A 24,019-nucleotide genomic window follows, 5' to 3' on the forward strand; every position below is an offset into this window, starting at 1 on the left:
ACATGGGGAAACCCTGTCTCTACTAAAAATACAAAAATTAGCCGGACATGGTGGCGCGCGCCTGTAATCCCAGCTACTCAGGAGGAGGCTGAGGTGGGAGAATCGCTTGAACCCAGGAGGCGAAGGTTGCAGTGAGCCGAGATCGCGCCACTGCCCTCCAGCCTGGGCGACAAAGCGAGACTCCGTCTCAAAAAAATAAAAAAAATAAAAAGTATCATAACTAAGACTTGAACGCGGAGGGATAACAGCCTCTGATACTTGAAACCTAGTCCTTCTGGGGAGGAAAGCCCAGGTGTGTGGCAGGTAGAAGGGAGGGTGAGCCCAGGTGGTCCTCTTGCTAGGGCAAGAAGCTCCCAAGCACCTGCCTCCAGCTGAGCAGCTCGGCGCCTACTGGCCCTGAAGGAACTTGTTCCCAGGCTGGCGCTCAGTGGCACCCCCTCCCCCGGCCTCCCGCTTCCCGCCCTCACCCCGCCCCGCGGCGCGGCCTCACCAGCTCCCCCTGGGCAGCCCAAAGAATGCGAAGAGGTAGGTGGGGGCAGGGAGGAGGGCGAGCCGCCGGGGAGAGACAAAGGGCCCGAGTCTGAGCGAGAGACACAAAGACGCGAAGAGGCTGGGGAGATAGGGGAAGTGGGACAAGGACGCGGGGAGGGACCAGGTCCGGAGGCCTGACTGGAGCCCAGCCCCACCCAGCCCGGCCGGGCCACCGCAGCGCGGGGGCCGGTCTCTGCTGCCCCCTGGCGGGTGGCTGCGGTGAGAAGGCGGTGCGGAGCAGGTGTGGGAGGGGAGGAACAGCGCGTGCAGGGAGGTAGGGAGGGAAGGACACAGAGAACAGAGCAGGGACGGAGAGACAGCGAGAGAGACTCGCACGCAGAGATAAGAGACGCCGAGAGGGAGACACAGAGACAGAGACAGGGACAGAGAGACGCAGATAGAGACAGAGAGAGACACACAGAGACAGAGAAGCACAGAGATAGAGAGGCGCAGAGATGGAGACGGAGAGAGAAACACAGAGACAGAGAGGCACACAGAGACAAAGAGACAGGCACAGAGACAGGCCGATAGAGACAGAGATACACAGAGATAGAGACAGACAGACACACAGAGACAGAGAGGCACAGAGACAGAGTCAAAGGACGGAAAGAGACATACGGACCAAGTGACCCAGAAACAGTGACAGACAGTCCGGCGCAGTGGCTCATGCCTGTAATCCCAGCATCTTGGGAGGCCGAGACGGGAGGATCGCTTGAGGCCAGCCTCAGCAACACAGTGAGACCCACCCGCCGCCCCCCGCCCCTTCTCTTTTATTTAAAAAAAGGAAGAGAAAGAAAGAAGAAGAAAGAAAGAGAAAGAAAGAAAGAAAGAAAGAAAGAAAGAAAGAAAGAAAGAAAGAAAAGAAAGAAAGAGAGAAAAAGGAAGACCAGAAACAGAACGATACCGAAGCACGAGGACCGAAAGGCCCAGAGAGGCAAAAATAAGGGGACAGAGAGGAAGACCCAAAGAGAGTGAGAGACACAAAGACACCTAAGAGAGACAGAGAAATCCAGAAAGAAACGAGTGCAGCGACACCTAGAGTCCAGGGCAAAGATTAGAAACGCACGAGGGTACGGGAGACAGGCTCAGAGCGATGGGCGCGACCTGCGGGGAGGTCGCACAACCAGGACGTGCAGGGGGCAGGACCGTAAGGCCTCACGTCCGTCAGGCAACTGTGGTGAGAGGACCCGGGCAGGCAGGAAAGGGCATGATTCGAACTGTGGGCGGAACTGAGGCCAGGACTGACTGAGCTAAGAGACAGGGCGAACTACGGCTAGGGCGAGGGGCGGGGCTGATGGGGGCGGGGCTTCTCGGGGGGCGGAGTCGGCTGGAAGGTCCTAAGGGGGCGTGGCAAAACCTTGGCGAGGCGGCCTGTAGACTGGGGGCAGGGGGCGGGGCGCGGGACCTACTCCGAGCAGAGGGGCGTGGCTAGACCTTAGGGGGCGTGGCTTAGCCCCGGGAGCAGACAGAGACAGAATTCTGTGGCAGGGGCGACTTTAGAATCCTGGGGAGGAGCGAGAATGGAATCCCGGGAGGAACAGGCGTGGAATCCGGGGGGCGGGGTCAGAACGCCAGGAGGGGGCGGGGCCGGAGCCGGGGTCGACTCGGCTCGGGGGAGCAGCGGGTGGATCCTGTGACGTCAGCGGGTTCGAACCGCGGAGCTGAGCGAGGGGCCGGGGGTGCCGAGCCGGGCGGGAGAGCTGGGCCGGGAGAGCAGAACAGGGAGGCTAGAGCGCGGCGGGAACCGGCCCGGAGCCGGAGCCGGAGCCGGAGCCCCACAGGCACCTACTCGCCCGCCCAGCCTATCGGCCCCCACAGAGTGGCCCGCAGGCCTCCTGCCGGGCCCAGTCCCCTCCCGGGCCCTCCATGGCCCGGGCCGTTGCCCTCCTGCCGTCGAGATCGCCACCGACGCCGCTGCTGTGGCCGCTGCTGCTGCTGCTGCTCCGGAAAACCGGTGAGATGAGCGGACGGCCCCCTGTCACCGCGCGGACCCCCTCCTCCCTTACCTTCCGAACTGGGGAAACCAAGCACCTTCCCCGCCCACCCCCGGCTCCCCGAGCCCCCTCTCGCGTGCCCCCTTCCTGACTGGCCTCCCCGACTCCGACCCCCTACATGTCCGATTCTCTCGAGGAGACTCTGACCCCTCCTCTCTGCATCTCTCTCACCACCACCCCCATCCTTCTTAATCCAACTGCCCATCCTACGCCGGCTTGTCTGTCCCCCTCCCCCTTTCTCGGATTCCCGCGCCGAAAGGGTTAAATCCGAGGAAGGCCTGGCGCCCCCTCCCCACCCCGCGCCGAGCAGTTCACCCGGATCTGGGTCTCTATCTCTTCTACCCGTCTGAGGAATGTGGGGAATGTTCCCCCCACCTCCCGCGGTAGGATCTGGAGGAAGAGGCGAGACCACCCCCTCCCCCATTTTTCCTTCTTCCCGGCTTGGGCGTCTGAGGCCCGGAGAGAACTGAGGACAGGGGGACCTGATTCGGGTCCCTTGGAGGGCGAAGGATAAGAGTTCTGGCGACTTAGGGGAAGGGCCTGAGCTCGGAGCTCCAATCCCGAACCTCAGGGAGTTGGAGGCTCTGACTCCGTGGACTCCAGAAAAATTAGGGGCCAGGGGCTCCGTCTTCTGGGTCCCTGGTAGAATGGAGGCTAGGCGCTACGTCTAACTGGGATATAGGTAAAACTGGGGGCGAGAGAGGATCAAACTTGTAGATTCTGGATTTAATTGTGGGCAGGGGGCTTCGTCTTCTGGGTTCCCGGCAGAACTGGGGGGACAGGAGACTCAATCTCGTGGGCTTCAGACTTAATTGTGGGCAGAGGAACGTCTTCTGAGATCCAAATAGAAGTGCGAGCTGCTGGCCCCGTCTCTTGGGCTTCAGATATGATCAAGGGTTGAAGGCTCTGTCTTGAGGCTGGAGTCTCAGTCGCCTGAGTCCCGGATAGAACGGGAGGCCCTGAGTCCCAGAGGCTGTGAGCCCCCTCCCTTTCCCTGTGAATGGTCGAGGGCGACGGAGACGTCGCCGGGGAAGTTTTCCTGGTTTCACTCTCGCTGAGCCAGGGAGGGGCGGGGCGGGCGCTCCTGGCTCGGCGTTCCGGACTCCCCGGTTTCGGGACCTTATCTATCCTCTGGTGGCGTCTTTGTCCTCAGAGCCGTAGCAGGAGGTGGACGAGTGGAGCCGCCGCCCTTATCCCCCGTCCCTCCCACTGGGATGCCTTGGACCCCCTGGCGTCCTTCCATCCACCCCACTAGGGGAGGAGAGCGGCCCCCCTGGGGAGGGAGGGGCTGGGAGGGAACCCTTGAAAGAGGCGCTGGCCCCGCCCCTTGCAGGTGACCCGGCTGTGTATTCCCAGCGACAATCTCTGGGATGCTAGAGTTTCCCGAGGGTTTCCGCAGAAAAGAGCTCAGGGGGATCTTGGGGGAACCCCGGCCACCTCTCTGGCCTCATTTCCCCCACGATGGCTCTCACTAGCCTCCCAGCTTTGATCCAGAACTGGGGACTCCCCATCAATCCCCTGCCTCTCCCTTCAGGCAGAAATAGAGAGGTGAGATCAGAACTGGCATCTCTGGGTGAATTCTCCGAACCCACTAGACCCTGAGCCTACTGTTGTCTTGGTGCATGATCTCACGCAAGGCTCCAGCTTGCCCTGGGAGACAGGTCCTGTTTCTGTTTCCATCTTACAGATGAGGAAACAGGCTCAGCAAAGGCAAGCTGCCTTCTCAAGGTCTCACAGCAGGTCCCCGGGAAGCCCGGCTCCAGTTCTTCAGCGCCCCTTACTGGGTGGGCTCCAGGAAGTACCTCTGAGTTTCCATTTCCTCCCTCGTAAAAAAACTGAGATAACAATCCTTTCCCTGCGGACCATCTGGAAGGCTCCAAGGCCCCACTGATTCCCTGTGAAAGCTCTCAGCACCTGGGGAAGGAGCTGTTGACCCCTTTCCTGACCACCCCCCACCCCAATCCTTCGCCTCTGCGGTCCGCTGGCTGGCTGCCTGGCACGTGCTCACTCCAAATCTCTCTCTCCCCTCCTCCTCGCTGTTTTCCTCGTTTCCCTCACTTTCTTTTTTTTTTTTTTTTTGAGACGGAGTCTTGCTCTGCCACCCAGGCTGGAGTGCAGTGGCCGGATCTCAGCTCACTGCAAGCTCCGCCTCCCGGGTTTATGCCATCCTCCTGCCTCAGCCTCCCGAGTAGCTGGGACTACAGGCGCCCGCCTCGTCGCCCGGCTAGTTTTTGTATTTTTAAGTAGAGACAGGGTTTCACCGTATTAGCCAGGATGGTCTCGATCTCCTGACCTCGTGATCCGCCCGTCTCGGCCTCCCAAAGTGCTGGGATTACAGGCTTGAGCCACCGCTCCCGGCGTTCCCTCACTTTCTTTCCCCCTCTTCATCTCTCTTCGTTTCTCACCCTCTCTTTCTCCATCCCTCTCCAAGCTCTTCTTTCTTCCCCTCTCCCCATCTCTCTCTCTCCTCTCCATCCTTCTCTGTATACCTCTCTAGCTCCACTGCTTTCACCACTTGGCCTCCTCGGGGAATGCGGGTGCACCACCTGGGCCCCCAGCTGGGCCGGCTCCCCTCCCCCAGCTTTCTTCCCTGCCTATCCATGTGTCCATGTCCGCCAGGCAGCCCCATGTAGTGGAGGGGGAGGGGAGTAGAGGGACGGCAGCCTGGCTGTCTCCTCTCATTAGGGAAGGGGGACTGGGCAGAGAAGTGGGGGGGTGGGTATATAGAGAGGCTGGAGCTACAAGGATGGTGACAGAGGCCAATAGAGGGAAGCGGTCAGACACAGATTTAGGAATGGGGTCAAAGACACATCTAGGAATGGAAGCAGAGGATGGAGGGGAGGTGAAATACCATCACAGGATGAGGCAGAAAGACACTGGAATGGGACTGGGACAGAGGAGGGTGGGGGAAGAGAGATAGACATAGATACCAGATGAAGGCAGGGACAGCAAAAGGAAAGGGGTTTGGTGACAGGCAGGGAGCCCCAAAGACTCCAGCTGTAGAAGAGCAGAGGTGCTGTGACCCAGGGAGGTCAGTGTACAGGGGACCTCAAGGCCAGCGACATTTGTGGGCCACAGGGAGTGATGAACACAGGAGAGACAGGGAGCTGGGGACAAGGAGCTGGGCACATGGGCCAGCTCCTCCGCCCCTGCCTGGGATGCTGTTACATTTTTAATGTCCCAGCAATGCTGACAAATGGAGCAGGAGGGGGAGGAGAAGTGGGGACCCAGCGAGATGGGCCAGGCTGTGAGAAGGTGTGGGGAGACAGGGCACTGGAGACCCAGGAGGCAGGGAGACCCCACGGTCAGAGACAGAAACAGACACCCTTAGAGACGTAGACCAGAAGTCTTGGGAGAGGAGAGCCCCAGGAATCAAGGCAGAGAGCCAGGTTCCAGAGATAGGGAGACCCAGACGGAGAAAGAGACCAGAGATGTCAGACATACAGAGGAAAGAGGAAGAGAGTGACTAAGCGGGACGGGGTATCTTCTCAGGCTAATGAAAATGTTCTATAATTGCTCGAGTGATGGATGGCCAACTCTGAATATACAAAAGCCACTGAACTGTACACTTTAAATGGGTAGATTGTATGGTATGGGAATAATGTCTCAATAAAGCCATTACAAAGAGACAAAGAATATGAGAGGCACAGAGCGGAGACCAGAGACTCTGGGAGACACAGATAAAAGTGACAGAGGCCAGGCACAGTGGCTCATACCAGTAATTCCAGCACTTTGGGAGGCTGACGCAGGAGAATCCCTGAACCGAGTTCAAGGCTACGTAAGCCCTGATTGCACTACTGCACTCCAGCCTGGGTCACAGAGCAAGACGCTGTCTCAAAAAGAGACCCTGGGAATTCGAGACACAGAGGGACAGGGACCCTAAGAACTAGACACAGAGAGAGAGAGAAGAGACCCTGGAAGACACAGATAAGAGACAGCAGGGAGACCATTAAAAGACTTTCTTTTTTTTTTTTTTTTTGAGACGAAGTCTCGCTCTGTCACCCAGGCTGGAGTGCAGTGGCCAGATATCAGCTCACTGCAAGCTCCGCCTCCCGGGTTTACGCCGTTCTCCTGCCTCAGCTAGTAGAGACGGGGTTTCATCATGTTAGCCAGGATGGTCTCGATCTCCTGACTTGTGATCCGCCCGTCTCGGCCTCCCAAAGTGCTGGGGGGATTACAGGCTTGAGCCACTGCGCCCGGCCTAAAAGACTTTCAAGAAGCTGGGCACGGTGGCTCGCGCCTGTAACCCCAGCACTCTGGGAAGCCCAGGCAGGTGGATCACTTGAGCTCAGGAGTTCAAGACCAGCCTGGGCAACATGGCGAAACCCTGTCTCTGCAAAAAATTTAAAAATTAGCCAAGTGATGGTGTGCGCCTATAGTCCCAGCTACTTGGAAGGCTGAAGTGGGAGGATCCGCATGAGCTAGGAAGGTTGAGGCTGCAGTGAGCTGAGATCACACCACTGTACTCCACCCTGGGCAACAAAGCAAGATCCTGTCTCAAAAAACAAAACAAAACACACAGATTAGAGGCCAGGGGGCAGGTGCAGAAATCCAGGCGCAGATAGCCCTACATCCTGGCTGCTGCAGCCGCTGCTCACCCCCCAAACCAGCTCCCGGATTTCCGCTGTGGGGGGTGGGCACTGTGATTAATGCAATTAATTAACTAACAAGGTGGCTGAGGCAGCAGCTGAGGCCAGTACTCAAAGCCTCTGGCCTTCAAGGGCCTGCTGTAGTCCCGACGCGCCTTGCCATAGGAGGGTGGGTCGCTGTGCTTTATAGATCTGTGGGGGAAGCCAGGCCCTGAGGAGCCAGCCAGGCAGGAGTCCAAGAGCCCAACTTCTCCTCCCATAGACCCAGGTGTCCAGCCTCAGGCCCCGCCTCCCTCAGACCTAGGAGCCCAGGTCCCAGCCCCTTCTCCCGCAGACCCAGGAGTCCAGGCCCCCATCCCTCCTCCCTCAGACCCAGGAGTCCAGGCCCCCATCCCTCCTCCCTCAGACCCAGGAGTCCAGGCCCCCATCCCTCCTCCCTCAGACCCAGGAGTCCAGGTCCCCATCCCCTCCTCTCTCAGACCCAGGAGTCTAGGCCCCCAACCCCTCCCTCCGACCCAGGAGTCCAGGCCCCCATCCCTCCACCTTCAGACTCAGGAGTCCAGACCCCCATCCCTCCTCCCTCAGAACGAGGAGTCCAGGCCCCATCCTTCCTGCCTCAGACCCAGGAGTCCAGGCCTCCATCCTTCCTCCCTCAGACCCAGGAGTCCAGGCCCCCATCCCTCCTCCCTCAGACCCAGGAGTCCAGGCCTCCATCCTTCCTCCCTCAGACCCAGGAGTCCAGGCCTCCATCCCTCCTCCTTCAGACCCAGGAGTCCAGGCCTCCATCCTTCCCGCTTCAGACCCAGGGGTCCAGGCCCCCATCCCTCCTCCCTCAGACCCAGAGGTCCAACTTCAGTCCCCTCCTCCCTCAGACCCAGGAGTCTAGGCCTCCAGCTCCTCCTCCCTCAGACCCAGGAATCCAGGCGCCCAGCCCCCTCCTTTCTCAGACCCAGGAGTCCAAGCCCCCAGCCTCTCCTCCAGGGTTCCATAAGTCACTCTGCACCCTCCTCGCTGCCTTGGCCTACCCACCTATGGATCTCGGGGTCTCAAGCTGTGTCTGTCCCCATAGTTCTCCCATGGGCTCACACCACGCCCTGGACAGCCTCCACTCTGCCACCACAGGAAGCCTGCAGGTGCAGTCCACAGGGAGAGGAAGTGTGTCTGGGGACCCAGCTCACACCTCATGAAGCTGTCACCAGTCTGGCTTGCCCAGTGACACTGAGGGAGGCTGGTGTTCCCATGGCCACAGTCCCCCAGCTATGGTGCTGGCCATGTCCTGGCCAAGTTCACGGCACAGCCCCTGCCTAGCAGTGTGCTGGACAGTGGGGGCTCACTTCAGGCCGGCCATCCTCCTGGCTGTATCTCCCTTGCCCCCACCTGACATGCAGAGCGTCTGGGCAGCGGCCCTCACCCCTGTCCCCCTTACCTCCACAGCCTGTCAGCCTCCAAGTCCCTACCCTCCCAGCTTCTCCCTGTCACCCTCACCGCCGGTCCCGCTCTACCATTCCAAGTTCTGAGTGTGTTTCCAATCTAACCCTCCTCCATCCCCATAGCCCCTACCCTGATCCTGGTGCCTCTTCCCCCAGACCCCTGCCCGCTGAGGGCTCTTTTTCTTTTTTTTTTGAGATGAGAGTCTCACTCTGTAACAGCCCAAGCTGGCAAGTGTCTCACTCTCTCACTCTGTCATCCAAGCTGGTACAGTGACACCATCTCAGCTCACTGCAACCTCCGCCTCCCGGGTTCAAGCGATTCTCGTGCCTCAGCCTCCCAAGTAGTTGGGATTACAGGTTGGTGTCACAGTGCCCAGCTAATTTTTGTATTTTTAGTAGAGACGGGCTTTTACTATGTTGCCCAGGCTGGTCTCCTGAGCTCAGGTGAGCCACTGCACCTGGCCTGTGAGGGTTTTTTCTTTTTTTTTTTTTTTTTTTTTTGAGGCAGAGTCTCTGTCGCCCAGACTGGAGTGCAGTGGCGCAATCTCGGCTCACTGCAAGCTCCGCCTCCCGGGTTCACGCCATTCTCCTGCCTCAGCCTCCCGAGTAGCTGGGACTACAGGCGCCCGCCACCTCGCCCGGCTAGTTTTTTGTATTTTTAGTAGAGACGGGGTTTCACCATGTTAGCCAGGATGGTCTCGATCTCCTGACCTCGTGATCCGCCCGTCTCGGCCTCCCAAAGTGCTGGGATTACAGGCTTGAGCCACCGCGCCCGGCCGAGGGTTTTTTCTTTCTTTCTTTCTTTCTTTCTTTTTTTTTTTTTTTTTGAGACATGTAGCGGGCACCTGTAATCCCAGCTACTCAGGAGCCTGAGGCAGGAGACCAGACAGAGCAAGACTCTGTCTCAAAAAAAAGAAAAGAAAAGAAAAAAAAACACAGAAAAGACTTGAGCTTGTTTCCTGAGGGCTCTGTGCAGAGGAGGGCATGTTCTGCTGCCGTTTCTAGCGGGATCCCTCTGGCTGTGCATAGGAACAGACCACAAGGACAACTACAGTCCTCCAGGTGGGAAGTGGCAGTGGATTAGACTAGGGCAGGGACTGGGGAGGCATCAGAGGTGGTCTAAATAGATAAATTTCAAAAAAAGGAGGTGTCGGGGATTCCTGATAGATTGCTTGTGATCTATCACAAGTCCGTTTTGTGTGAGACAGAAAGAGGTGAAAATGCCTTAAAAATAGACTGTAGGCAGGACGCGGTGGCTCACGCCTGTAATCCAACTTTGGGAGGCCAAGGCAAGAGGAATTGCTTGAGTCCAGGAGTTTGAGAACAGCCTGGGCAAGAAACAGTGAAACCCCCATTCTACAAAATAGATTTTTGTTTAATTAGTCAAGTATGGTGGTGCCCACCTGTAGTCCCAACTACTCAGAAGGCTGAGCTGGGAGGATTGCTTGAGCCCAGGAGGTTGAGGCTGCAGCAAGCTGGGATCACACCACTGCACTCCACCCTGAGCAACGAGTGAGATCCTATCTTAAAAAAAAAAAAAAAAAAAAGGACTGTTAACCCCACAGGGCCTGAACTATCCTGTTCATTCATTTGGAATTAGAAGCTCAGAATGGGGAACTTACAGCAATAGGAATTTTTTTTTTTTTTTTTTTTTTGAGACGGAATCTTGCTCTGTCGCCCAGGCAGTGGCGCGATCTCAGCTCACTGCAAGCTCTGCCTCCCGGGTTCACACCATTCTCCTACCTCAGCCTCCCAAGTAGCTGGGACTATAGGTGCCCGCCACCACACCCGGCTAATTTTTGTATTTTTAATAGAGACGGGGTTGCACCTTGTTAGCCGGGATGGTCTCCATCTCCTGACCTTGTGATCCGCCCGCCTCAACCTCCCAAAGTGCTGGGATTACAGGCATGAGTCACTGCACCCAGCCCTTTTTTTTTTTTTTTTTTTTTTTTTTGAGACGAAGTCTCCCTCTGTCCCCCAGGCTGGAGTGCAGTGCCGTAATCTCAGCTCAATACAGCCTCCGCCTGCTAGGTTCAAGTAATTCTCCTGCCTCAGCCTCCTGAATAACTGGGATTACGGGGGCCCGCCACCACACCCGGCTAATTTTTGTATTTTTAGTAGATTTTTTGTATTTTAGTTTCACCATGTTGGTCAGATTGTTCTCAAACTCTTGACCTCAGGTGATCTGCCCGCCTTGGCCTCCCAAAGTGCTGGGATTACAGGCGTGAGCCATTGCACCTGGCAGCAATGGGATTTTAGAGCCTCATTCATTCATTCATTCATTCAGCAAATATTGAACATCTACTAGGTACCAATCTCTCTTGCAGATGCTGAGGGTACAGGTGTGAGCAAAACAGACAGAAGATCCCTGCCCTTGTGGCACTGGCAGTCGGTTTCCAGGAGGATGTGACATATCTAGTGTGTGAGATGGTGAGAAGCACTATGCAGACAGAGAACGTAACAGGGCGAAAGGGCGGAAGAGCAGCCAGCCAGGGAGGGAGAGGAGGTGGCAGCTGAGGTGGAGTATCTGGGGGTAAAAGAACCCTCCAAGGAGTGTGCCCCACAAGAAGTTAAAAGTGGTGGGTTTGTTTGAGACAGGGTCCTCACTCCGTCACCCAGGCTGGAGTGCAGTGGCCCATTCTCGGCTCACTGCAACCTCCACCTCCTGAGTTCAAGCGACTCTCCCTAAAGTAGCTGGAATTATAGGCATGCAGCTAATTTTTGTATATTTAGTAGAGACAGGGTTTCACCATGTCGGCCAGGCTGGTCTCGAAATCCTGGCCTCAAGTGATCCACCCACCTTGATTTCCCAAAGTTCTGGGATTACAGGCATGAGCCACCGCCCCCAGCCTAAAGTGGTTTTTTTGTTTTAATCCTCCAAAGCCAGTAGTGCTCAGATGCCATTCATTCACTTTGCAGTGTTTATTGAGCACCTACTATGTGCTAGGCCCTGTTGTAGGTGCTGGGGATACAGTAGGGGAATAGCACAGACAAACCTCGGGGCTGGAGAGGGCAGACCCTCTAGCACCCAGGACCTGTTTGTTGAGTAACTGTTTGTTTTTTGGATTTGACCTATAAGATGTGAAAGAATGGCCAGTTTCTTCCAGGTTCTGCCTTTTCCTGATCCCTGCCTCTTTCCCTACTACCAAATCCCTTCCATTTAAAAATTTTAAATCCTGGTGAGGCACAGTGGCTCATGCCTGTAATCCCAGCACTTTGGGAGGCTAAGGTGGGCGGATCACCTGAGGTCAGGAGTTCAAGGCCAGCCTGGCCAAGATGGTGAAACCCCATCTCTACTCAAAATACAAAAATTAACCGAGTGTGGTGACACACGCCTGTAATCCCAGCTACTCGGGAGGTTGAGGCAGAATTGCTTCAACCCGGGAGGCAGAGGTTGCAGTGAGCCAAGATGGCGCCACTGCACTCTGGCCTGGGTGATACAGCGAGATAGACTCTGTCTCAAAAAAATAAAATCCTAAGACCTGTTATCTTCCTCCCCAACACTCAGTCTCAGTCTTAACCTCTTGTTCTTTTCACTGCCACCTTTTTTGTGTCATTTTGCTGTCTGGTCATCTATCCCTCAGGCCTCTTTGGAAGAAGTGAAGTCATTCTCCATTTGAAGAACCCTCAACGGTTCCCACTTACCACAAAGAGGAAGCTAACCTCCTTGACCCCAGCCTACTTTGCTGTCTCTGCAGTTCACACAGGCCCAAATGGCTTTCCTTGACCCTCATTGAGTGGCCTTCCCTGCTTGCCCAGCTAGGAAGGGGCCAGAGCCCTTAACCACCCTGATCCCAACCTCAGTGTCTTTGGGGGCCAGGCGGGTGATAAGTCGCAGCACCTGGGTGATAACTCTGCCTCAACCTCCCGAGTAGCTGGGATTACAGGTGTGTGTCACCACACCCGGTTACTTTTTGTATTTTGAGTAGAGCCGGAAGGGAGTGCCCTGTAGGAGGAGGGGTGTCCTTCCTCAGCCCCAGCCAGCTGTTGCTCCCAGGAGCCACGTATCCGGACTTCTGTCTGGAGCTTTAGACAGCAATCTCCAGGCCTTCTGTGTGGGCCACTACTTCCCATCTGAAATAACACTCTGTGGGCCAAAACAAACATGTGCCACAGCCAGATCTGGTCTGCAACAGGAGGCTGACCGCCACTGCTCTGCTCACCTGGGCCAAGCCCCGTGAAGATCCCCCTTGGACAAGTCCTTCCATGGAACTGTCACAGGGACCCTGGAGGGAGGCTGAAACATCCCCCCATTTTATAGATGGAGGAAGTTAGGCTTGGAAACAAGGTTGCCAGCTGGAAAGGGTGTCAGCCTTAAATAATGAGATTCAGAAAATATGATTAAGTACAGAGTTTATTGAAGCCTAAAGCTTGAGGATGGCCACCCGGGAGTGTGGATGCAAGTTGCTCCAAATAAACCCTTTGACTAGCTGTAATTACAAGTGGACTTTTTTCTTTGTGAGACAGGGTCTCACTCTGTCACTCAGTCTGGAGTGCAGTGTGTGATCATGGCTCACTGCAGCATCAGTTTCTCAGGCTCCCGGCCTTGAGTGATCCTCCTGCCACAGCCTCCCTAGTAGCTGGGACTACAGGCCCTAGCCACCTTGCCCAGCTATTTTTTTTTGAGATGGAGTCTCTTTCTGTTGCCCAGGCTGGAGTGCAGTGGCACAATCTCTGCTCACTGCAACCTCCGCCTCCCAGGTTCAAGCGATCCTTCTGCCTCAGCCCCCCAATAGCTGGTGTTATAGGCACGTGCCACCATGCTGGGCTAATGTTTATATTTTTAGTAGAGAGGGGATTTCACCATGTTGGCCAGGCTGGTCTCAAACCCCTGACCTCAGGCAATCTGCCTGCCTCGGCCTCCCAAAGTGCTGGGATTACAGGCATGAGCCACCACACCCAGCCTGCAAGTGGATTTTTAAGGACCAAAGAAGAGAGAGTTCCTAAATTGTTAACCAAGAATTTACATTAAAATAGTATAAGGTAGCTGCAGGTCTGGATCTGAAAAAAAGATAACAGGAGGTATTGATTGGCTATTGTATCACAAATTCCAGGAACAGGAAGCTAATGGGGAAGGCAGCTGGACAGGAACCACTGCCCCGGGCATGGGTGGAGGAGGTGTGTGACCAAAGTCCCCTGTTCACTGTACAGTCTCCCTGGGCCTGATACATTTCGCATAGTTCAGACTGATCTGAGCTATTTTTCTTTTCTCAAGGTGGGTGGGGGTGGGCCCCTCTGGACTGGAAAAGCCTCATTTTTCCCCCAAGTGACACACCTGAGTTTGTTTGAGTTGTGGGACTTGTGTGGAGATGATGTATTTATGTCACACTTCGGTCTTTGCTGATGGCTTTTTCTTTTTTAATTATCTTTTTTTTAATTTAAATTTTTTCTTTTAAGGTAGGCAGGGTCTCATTCTATTGCCGACGCTGGAGTGCAGTGGTGAGGTCTCTGGGTTCAAGCGATTCCCCTTCCTCAGCCTCCCGAGTAGCTGGGCATACAGGGGCCCGCCACCACGTCCCGCTAATTTTTGTATTTTTGGTATAGACGGGGCTTCACCATGTTGGCCAGGCTGGTCTCGAACTCTTGCCCTCAGGTGATCCGCCTACCTCGGCCTCCCAAAGTGCTGGGATTACAGGCATGAGCCACAGTGCCTGGCCTTTTTTTCTTTCTTTCTTTTTTTTTTCTTTTTCGAGAACGAGTCTCGCTCTGTTGCCCAGGCTGGAGTGCAGTGGCATGATCTCAGCTCACTGCAACCTCCACCTCCCGGGTTCAAGCGATTCTCCCACCTTAGCCTCCTGAGTAGCTGGGATTACAGGTGCCTGCCACCACGCCCAGCTGATTTTTGTATTTTTAGTAGAAATGGGGTTTTGCCGTGTTGGCCAGTCTGGTCTCGAACTCCTGGCCCCAAGTGAGCCTCCTGCCTCGGCCTCCCAAAGTGCTGGGATTAAAGGTGTGAGCCACCGCACCCGGCCTTATTTTATTTTTAATTTCCTTTCTTGTATTGCTATAATTCACTGATGACTTCTTACCCAAAGATCCTCGGCCTATCCCCACCCAAGGGGACTGCCTTCCACCAGCGACTGCTCATTAGGTTTACTCATTAGGGTGGTCTTCCCTGGGGTTCCTGTGTGTGTGATGCCAGGGCCTTTGCACCGCTTCCATGGCCCATCTCCCTCAGACAGAGCTGGGCAGTGGCGCTGGCCCTCGAAATGAGTCTTGTGCCCTGGGCCTTTCCTGGCCTGGAGGCTGAGTGCCAAGGCCACCTGTAATTAAACTGAGCTCCCTATGTTTACTCAGCAAGCACTGATCTCTCATCTCCTGGGGCCCTATGCTGAGTGTTCCACAGCTATTCTTTAATCTTTATAACAGCCTTTGGGACACAGGCACTATTATTAACCTCATTTTACAGCTGTGGAAACTGAGGCACAGAGACGTTAAGTGACCTGCACAAGATCGCAGAGCCAGGATTCAAACCTAAGAACTGTGGGCCACTCAGTCGCCATGCTGTACCGCCGTGCAGAGCAGAGGAAGATTTGTTCTTGTTCTTGTTTATATTAAAAGTGAGAAAACATGGGCCATATGCAGTGGCTCACGCCTGTAATCCCAGCACTTTGCGAGGCCTAGGCGGGCGCATCACAAGGTCAGGAGATAGAGACCATCCTGGCTAACACGGTGAAACCCCGTCTCTACTAAAAATACAAAAACTTAGCCGGGCGTGGTGGCCAGCACCTGTAGTCCCATCTACTCAGGAGGCTGAGGCAGGAGAATGGCGCGAACTCGGGAGGCGGAGCTTGCAGTGAGCCTAGATGGCGCCACAGCACTCCAGCCTGGGCGACAGAGCGAGACTCTGTCTCAAAAAAAAAAAAAAAAATTGGCCGGGCGCGGTGGCTCAAGCCTGTAATCCCAGCACTTTGGGAGGCCTAGACGGGCGGATCTCAAGGTCAGGAGATCGAGACCATCCTGGCTAACACGGTGAAACCCCCTCTCTACTAAAAAATACAAAAAACTAGCCGGGCGAGGTGGCGGGTGCCTGTAGTCCCAGCTACTCGGGAGGCTGAGGCAGGAGAATGGCGTGAACCCAGGAGGCGGAGCTTGCAGTGAGCTGAGATCCGGCCACTGCACTCCAGCCTGGGCGACAGAGAGAAACTCCGTCTCAAAAAAAAAGAAAACTTGAACTCGCATGATCCCAACAGCTTTATTCATCGGAGCCAAAAAGTCGAAACAACCTAAATGCCCATCAGCGGCTGAATGGATAAACAAAATGTGGTCCGTCCGTGCAGTGGAATATTACTGAGCCTTAAAGAAGAGTGAAGCACCAACACGTGTTATAGATGGATGAACCTGGAAAACAGGATGCCAAGTGAAAGAAGCCAGACACAAAGGCTACATAGTCTATTACATGAAATGTCCAGAAAGGGTACATCTACAGAGACAGAAAGTCAATTCGTGGCTGGGGGAATGGGAAGTGACTGCTTAATGGGTAAAGGGGTTACTTATGGGAATTAGAAAAATGCAAAAAAAAAAAGGCTGGGCCTGGTGGCTCAAGCCTGTAATCCCAGCACTTTGGGAGGCCGAGACGGGCGGATCACAAGGTCAGGAGATCGAGACCATCCTGGCTAATACGGTGAAACCCCGTCTCTACTAAAGAATACAAAAAACTAGCCGGGCGACGAGGCGGGCGCCTGTAGTCCCAGCTACTCAGGAGGCGGAGGCAGGAGAATGGCGTAAACCTGGGAGGCGGAGCTTGCAGTGAGCTGAGATCCAGCCACTGCACTCCAGCCTGGGCGACAGAGCCAGACTCTGTCTCAAAAAAAAAAAAAGAAAAGAAAAATGCCCAGGCCAGGTGCAGTGGCTCATGCTCATAATCCTAACAATTTGGGAGGCCGAGGCAGGTGGATTGCTTGAGCTCAGGAGTTTAAGACCAGCCTAAGCAACATGGTGAATCCCCATCTCTACAAAAAATACAAAATTAGCTGGGTTTGGTGGCTCGCACCTGTAGTCTCAGCTACTTGGGAGGCTGAGGTGGGGGGATCACTTCAGCTCCAGAGACAGAGTTTGCAGTGAGCAGAAATCATACCATTGCCCACCAGCCTGGACAGAGTGAGATCCTGTCTCAAAAAATCATACCCTAAAACTGATTATAGTAACAGATGTAAAACTCCAAATATACTTAAAGCCACTGAATTGTACTCTATTTTTTTTTATTTAAAAAATGGTATCTTTTTTTCTTTTTTTGTGACAGAGTCTCGCTTTGTCATCCAAGCTGGAGTGCAGTGGCGTGATCTCGGCTCACTGCAACCTCCGCCTCCTGGTTCAAGTGAACACGTCTGGCTAATTTTTATATTTTTAGTAGGGACAGGGTTTCACCATGTTGGCCAGGCTGGTCTTGAACTCCTGACCTCAAGTAGCCCACCCGCTTCGGTCTCCCAAAGTGCTGGAATTACAGATGTGAACCACTGCACCCAGCCTTAATTGTATACTTTAAATGGGTGAATTGTGTAGTGTAAGAAAAAAAAAAAACCTACGTAAAAAATGAGCAAAGGACCCGAAGAGACATTTTTCTAAAGAAGACATACAGGCAGCCAACAAACATATGAAAAAATGCTCAACATCACTAATCATCAGAGAAATGTAAATTTAAACCACAATGAGGTGCCATCTCACCCCAGTCAGAATGTCTGTTACTAAAAAGTCTAAAAACAACAGATGCTGGCGAGGTTTCAGAGTAAAGGGACCACTTACCCACTGTTGATGGGAATGTAAATTAGTACAGCCTGTATGGAAAACAGCATGGAGATTTCTCAAAGAACTAAAAATAGAACTACCATTCGGTCCAGGATTCCACTGAATATCCTCCCAAAGGAAAAGACATCATTGTATCCAAAAGACACCTGCACTTGTATGTTTATTGCAGCACTGTTCACAATAGCAAAGATATGGGATCAACCTAAGTGTCCATCGATGAATGGAGGATAAAGAAAATGTGGTCTATATCTACAAAGATTTCATGATGAAATTGCCAAAAGCAATGCAGCAAAAGCAAACATTGACAAATGGGATCTAATTAAACCAAAGAGCTTCTGCACAGCCAAAGAAACTATCCTCAGAGTGAACAGACAACCTACAGAGTGGGAGAACATTTTTGCAATCTATCAATCTGACAAAAGTCTAACATCCAGAAGCTACAAGGAACTTAAACAAATTTACAGGGAAAAAAAACCTTAAAAAGTGGACAAAGGACATGAACAGACACTTCTCAAAAGAAGACATTCATGTAACCAACGAACATATGAAAAAAAGCTCAACATCACTGATCATTGAGAAATGCAAATCAAAACAACAATGAGATACCATCTCACACCAGTCAGAATGGCCATTATTAGAAAGTCAAGAAACAGCCAAGCGCAGTGGCTCACTCTTTTAATCCCAGCACTTTGGAAGGCTGAGGCAGGTGGATCACGAGGTCAGGAGTTCGAGACCAGCCTGGCCAACACAGTGAAACCCCGTCTTTACAATAAATACAAAAATTAGCTGGGTGTGGTGGCAGGCACATGTAATCCCAGCTACTCTGGAGGCTGAGGCAGGAGAATCACTTGAACCCAGGAGGTAGAGGTTGCAGTGAGCTTAGATCGTGCCACTGCACTCCAGCCCAGGCAACAGAGTTAGACTCTGTCTCAAAGAAAGTCAAGAGGCCGGGCGCGGTGGCTCACACCTGTAATATCAGCACTTTGGGAGGCTGAGGCGGGCGGATCACAAGGTCAGGAGATCGAGACGATCCTGGCTAACAAGGTGAAACCCCGTCTCTACTAAAAATACAAAAAATTAGCCAGGCATGGTGGCGAGCACCTGTAGTCCCAGCTACTCAGAAGGCTGAGGCAGGAGAATGGTGTGAACTCAGGAGGCAGAGCTTGCAGTGAGCCGAGATTGTGCCACTGCGCTCCATCCAGCCTGGACGACAGAGTGAGACTCTGCCTTAAAAAAAAAAAAAAAGTCAAGAAACAACAGATGCAGGCAAGGCTGTGGAGAAATAGGAATGCTTTTACACTGTTATTGGGAATGTAAATTAGTTGAACCATTATGAAGACGGTATCACGATTCCTCAAAGATCTAAAACCAGAAATACCATTTGACCTAGCAATCCCTTACTGGGTATATACCCAAAAGAATGTAAGTCGTTATATTACAAAGATACATGCATGTGTATGTTCACTGCAGGACTATTCATAATAGCAAAGACATGGACTCAATCCAAATGCCCATCATGGATAGACTGGATAAAGAAAATGTACATATACACCGTGGAATACTACACAGCCATAAAAAGGAACAGGATCATGTCCTTTGCAGGGACATGGATGGCGCTGGAAGCCATTATCCTTAGCAAACTAACATAGGAACAGAAAACCAACCACCACATGTTCTCACTTATAAGTGGGAGCTGCACAATGAGAACACATGGACACGGGGAGGGGAACAGCACACACTGGGCCTGTTGTGGCGGGGTTGCGGGGGTGGGTAGGGAAAGGGAGACCATTAGGAAAAATAGCAAATGCATGTTCGGCTTACTACCTAGGTGATGGGTTGATAGGTGCAGCAAACCACCATGGCACATGTTTACCTATGTAAGAAACCTGCACATCCTGCACATGTACCCTGGAACTTACAGTAAAAAAAAAAGAAAGAAAATGTGGTACATATCTACCATGGAATAGTACACAGCCATAAAAAAGGATGGAATCATGTCTTTTGCACCAACACGGATGGAACTGGAGGCCATTATCCTAAGTGAAACAGAAAGTCAAATACCATATATTCTCACTTATAAGTGGAAGCTAAACAGCAGATATACATGGACACAAAGATTGGAATAATGGACAGTGGAGACTACAGAAGGTGGGAGGGAGGGAAAGGAGTGAGGGTTGAAAAATTAACTATTGGAGGCCGGGCACTGTGGCGCACGCCTGTAATCCCAGCACTTTGGGAGGCTGAGACAGGTGGATCACGAGGTCAGGCGTTCGAGGCCAGCCTGGCCAACATAATGAAACCCCATCTCTATTAAAAATATAAAAAAATTAGCCGGACGTGGTAGCGTGTGCCTGTAATCCCAGCTACTTGGGAGGCTGAGGCAGGAGAATCGCTTGAAGTTGGAAGGTGGAGGTTGCAGTGAGCCAAGATCACACCACTGCACTCCAGCCCAGGCAACAGTGTAAGACTCCGTCTCAAAAAAAAGAAAAATTAACTGTTGGAGGTCGGGTGCATTGGTGCATGCCTATAATCCCAGCACTGTGGGAGGATCAGGCAGGCTGCTCGCTTTGAGTTCAGGAGTTTGAGACCAGACTGGGCAACATGGCAAAACTCTGTCTCTACAAAATCAAAAATTAGCTGGGCATTGGTGGGGCACGCCTGCAGTCCCAGCCACTCAGGTTGCAGTGAGCCAAGATCGTGCCACTGTACTTCAGCCTGGGAGACAGAGTGAGACCCTGTAAAAAGAAAAAGAAAAATTAACTGTTGGGTACAATGTTTGCTATTCAGGTGATGGATACGCTAAAAGCCCAGACGTCACCTCAACGCAATATATGTATGTAAGAAACCGGCACTCACACCTGCTAAAAATATAATACTTTTTAATTTTTTATTTTAATAAAAAATAGAAACTTAAGGCCAAGGGGGTACGGATCACCTGAGGTCAGGAGTTCAAGACCAGTCTGGCCAACACGGTGAAACCCTATCTCTACTAAAAATACAAAAATTAGCTGGACATGGTGGCGGGCGCCTGTAATCCCAGCTACTCGGGAGGCTGAGGCACAAGAATCCCTTGAACCGGGGGTGGAGGTTACAGTGACCAAGATTGCACGACTGGCAACACAGCCAGACTCAGTCTCAAAAAAAAAGGAACTTGGGAAAAAATACTATATAGGGAGGGCTGTAGGTTTCATAGGAAGGTGAGAGAAAGTATATTACTGAGCGGGGTGATGAAGATTATACTCAGCCTTTTTTTTTTTTTTTTTTGAGGCGGAGTCTCGCTCTGTCGCCCAGGGGAGTGCAGTGCCGGATCTCAGCTCACTGCAAGCTCCGCCTCCCGGGTTTACGCCATTCTCCTGCCTCAGCCTCCCGAGTAGCTGGGACTACAGGCGCCCGCCACGTCGCCCGGCTAGTTTTTGTATTTTTAGTAGAGACGGGGTTTCACAGTGTTCGCCAGGATGGTCTCGATCTCCTGACCTCGTGATCCGCCCGTCTCGGCCTCCCAAAGTGCTGGGATTACAGGCTTGAGCCACCGCGCCCGGCCATACTCAGCCTTTAAATGTTTTAAAATGTATTGTATGAAAAAATTTTTTAATTGATTTATTTTCAGATGATTCCCCCCCACTCAAAAAAAAAAACATTTTATGAAAATTTTGGGGTGGGCCGGGTGCAGTGGCTCACACCTATAATCCCAGCACTTTGGGAGGCTGAGGTGGGAGGATCACTTGAATCCAGGAGTTCAAGACCAGCCTGGGCAACATAGCGAGACATTGTCTCTACCAAAAAAAAAAAAATTACAAATTAGCCAGGTGTGGTGGTGCACGCCTATAGTCCCAGCCTGAACCTGGGAGGTCGAGGCTGCAGTGAGCTGAGTTGCCCACTGCATTCCAGCCTGGGTGAAAGTGAGACCCTGTCTGAGGAAAACAAAATTTAGTTTAAAGAAAATAAAACTTTTATTTATTTATTTATTTTTTTAATTTTAAAGGCAGGGTCTCACTCTATTGCCCAGGCTGGTCTTGAACTCTTAGGCTCAAGTATTCTTCCCACCTTGGCCTCCAAAAGTGCTGAGATTAAAGTCTTGAGCCACCACCCTGGCCATCATGTCAACTTTTTTTTTTTTTTTTTTCTTTTGAGACAGAATCTCGCTCTGTCACCCAGGCTGGAGTGCAGTGGTGCGATCTCGGCTCACTGCAAGCTCCGCCTCCCGGGTTCACGCCATTCTCCTGCCTCAGCCTCCCGAGTAGCTGGGACTGCAGGCGCCTGCCACCACGCCCGGCTAATTTCTTGTATTTTTTTTAGTAGAGACGGGGTTTCACTGTGTTAGCCAGGATGGCCTCGATCTCCCGACCTCGTGATCCGCCCGCCTCGGCCTCCCAAAGCGCTGGGATTACAGGCGTGAGCCACCGTGCCCGGCCCATGTCAACTTTTAAACATACAAGTGTAGGTAAGAAGAATGGCCTCGTGGCTGGGCACGGTGGCTCACGCCTGTAATCCCAGCACTTTGGGAGGCTGAGGCAAGCAGATCACGAGGTCGGGAGATTGAGACCGTCCTGGCTAACACGGCGAAACCCCGTCTCTACTAAAAATACAAAAAAGAAAAAAACTAGCCAGGCATGGTGGCAGGTACCTGTAGTCCCAGCTACTTGGGAGGCTGAAACAGGAGAATGGCGTGAACTCGGGAGGCAGAGTTTGCAGTGAGCTGAGATCACACCACTGCACTCCAGCCTGGGCGACAGAGCAAGACTCTATCTCAAAAAGAAAAAAAGAATGGCCTGGAGCCTCCCTCACCCTCCCCACCTAGACCCCCTTGACAATGGGTGACATATTTTGTTTTTTGCTGAACCATTTAGGAGTAACTTGAAATCATGACATTGCGACTTCATATCTTCTGGGAAAAATAGTGTGCATAGCCACAGTTTAATTGTCAACACCTAGGAATATGAACAGCAATTCCAAAATCATATGTAATATGACTTCATAGTACGTGTTATAGTAATATAATAGAATAGTCATTTTAGTCTTCTCTAAAATGTCTTTTCCAGGTGACTTTTTCAGAATCAGGATGCTGCAAAGCTGCCTACATTACATATGGAGCCTGCATTTCCCGTGGGGCCCCCTTTGTGGTGGCCCTGCCTGGAGGTGTCTGGGTCCCTCCCCCACCCAACTTCTTCACTCTCTGTCCTCTCTGCCCAGGAGCCCAGGATGTGCGAGTTCAAGTACTACCCGAGGTGCGAGGCCAGCTCGGGGGCACCGTGGAGCTGCCGTGCCACCTGCTGCCACCTGTTCCTGGACTGTACATCTCCCTGGTGACCTGGCAGCGCCCAGATGCACCTACAAACCACCAGAATGTGGCCGCCTTCCACCCTAAGATGGGTCCCAGCTTCCCCAGCCCGAAGCCCGGCAGTGAGCGGCTGTCCTTCGTCTCTGCCAAGCAGAGCACTGGGCAAGACACAGAGGCGGAGCTCCAGGACGCCACCCTGGCCCTCCGCGGGCTCACGGTGGAGGACGAAGGCAACTACACCTGCGAGTTTGCCACCTTCCCCAAGGGGTCCGTCCGAGGGATGACCTGGCTCAGAGTCATAGGTGAGCAGGGTAAGGGCGGGAGGCAAGGAGGTGGGTGGGAGGCAAGGAGGTGGGAGGGCCACGGTGTGGAAGCATCCCCTTGCGGGTCAGTTCCTCTCTTGGCTTCAGCTGTGAGGTTCACCTTCTCTGTGAGTTTCCATCCATCAGCAAATGTTCATTAAGCACCTACCATGTGCCAGATGCTTTTCTGTGTGCTGAGGATGCAGCAGGCAACCAGGCATTCTTGGAAAAAAACAAAAAAATAAGTATTGGCTGGATGCTGTGGCCCACCCCTGTAATCCCAGCACTTTGGAAGGCCGAGATGGGCAGATCGCCTGAGGTCAGGAGTTCAAGACCAGCCTGGCCAACATGGTGAAACCCTGTCTCTATGAAAAATACAAAAATTAGTGGGGTGTGGTGGCCCACGCCTATAATCCCAGCTACTCAGGAGGCTGAGTCAGGAGAATCGCTTGAACCCAGGAGGCAGAAGTTGCAGTGAGCCGAGAGTGTGCCACTGCACTCCAATCTGGGTGACAGAGCAAGACTCAATCTAAAAAAAAAAAAAAAGTATTGAGGTTGGGCGTGGTGGCTCACGCCTATAATCCAAGCACTTTGGGAGGCCGAGGCAGGTAGATTGAGCCCATGATGGTGCACAGATGTGGCCCCAGCTACTTGGGAAGCTGAGGTGGGAGGATCGCTTGAGACCAAGAATTTGAGGCTGCGGTGAGCTGTCATCATGCCACTACACTCCAGCCTGGGTGACAGAGTACGACCCTATCTCTAATAAATAAATAAAAGAGTAAGGCAGTTAAAGGGGCTGTGGAAGTTGGAGGGGGCCAAGTTGGAATTCTAGCTAAGGAGGTCTGGGGATATTTAGGCAGAAACTAGGAGAGGAGGAGCCCTGTGGGTATCTAAGGGAAGAGCGTTCCAGGCAGAGGGAACGGCAAGTACAAAGGCCCTGAGACAGGAATACCTGGAGTATTTGAGGGCCAGGAAGGAAGTCAGTGTGGCTGGAGGCATATGAGTGGGGGAAAGTAGGAAGCAACAAAGTCAAGGAGAGGATGGGGATAGGTTGCCAAAAGCCTTGTGAACTGTGAGAAGGCTTTGGCTTTTGCCCAGGGAGGACAAGAGCTGTAGTAAGCTGTAGATAAGCTCTGTTCTTAGCAACAGA

At 52.9% G+C, this 24,019-nt stretch overlaps 1 protein-coding gene across 2 annotated transcripts in view; it reads left to right on the top strand.

Moving 5' to 3' along the window:
• Positions 1 to 2,010: 2,010 nt before the first annotated feature.
• Positions 2,011 to 24,019, top strand: part of NECTIN2 (nectin cell adhesion molecule 2) — a 44,815-nt gene continuing 22,806 nt past the window's right edge. For both annotated transcript variants that reach the window (XM_033223607.1, XM_033223608.1), the window contains exons 1-2: positions 2,011 to 2,485; positions 22,480 to 22,869. In XM_033223607.1, coding sequence (XP_033079498.1) covers positions 2,398 to 2,485; positions 22,480 to 22,869 — 478 coding nt within the window. In that variant the 5' untranslated portion in view covers positions 2,011 to 2,397. The remainder of the gene's footprint in view (positions 2,486 to 22,479; positions 22,870 to 24,019) is intronic.

This window comes from Trachypithecus francoisi, unplaced genomic scaffold, assembly GCF_009764315.1.
Source record: "Trachypithecus francoisi isolate TF-2019V2 unplaced genomic scaffold, Tfra_2.0 Lachesis_group12, whole genome shotgun sequence".
NCBI classification, from domain to species: domain Eukaryota; kingdom Metazoa; phylum Chordata; class Mammalia; order Primates; family Cercopithecidae; genus Trachypithecus; species Trachypithecus francoisi.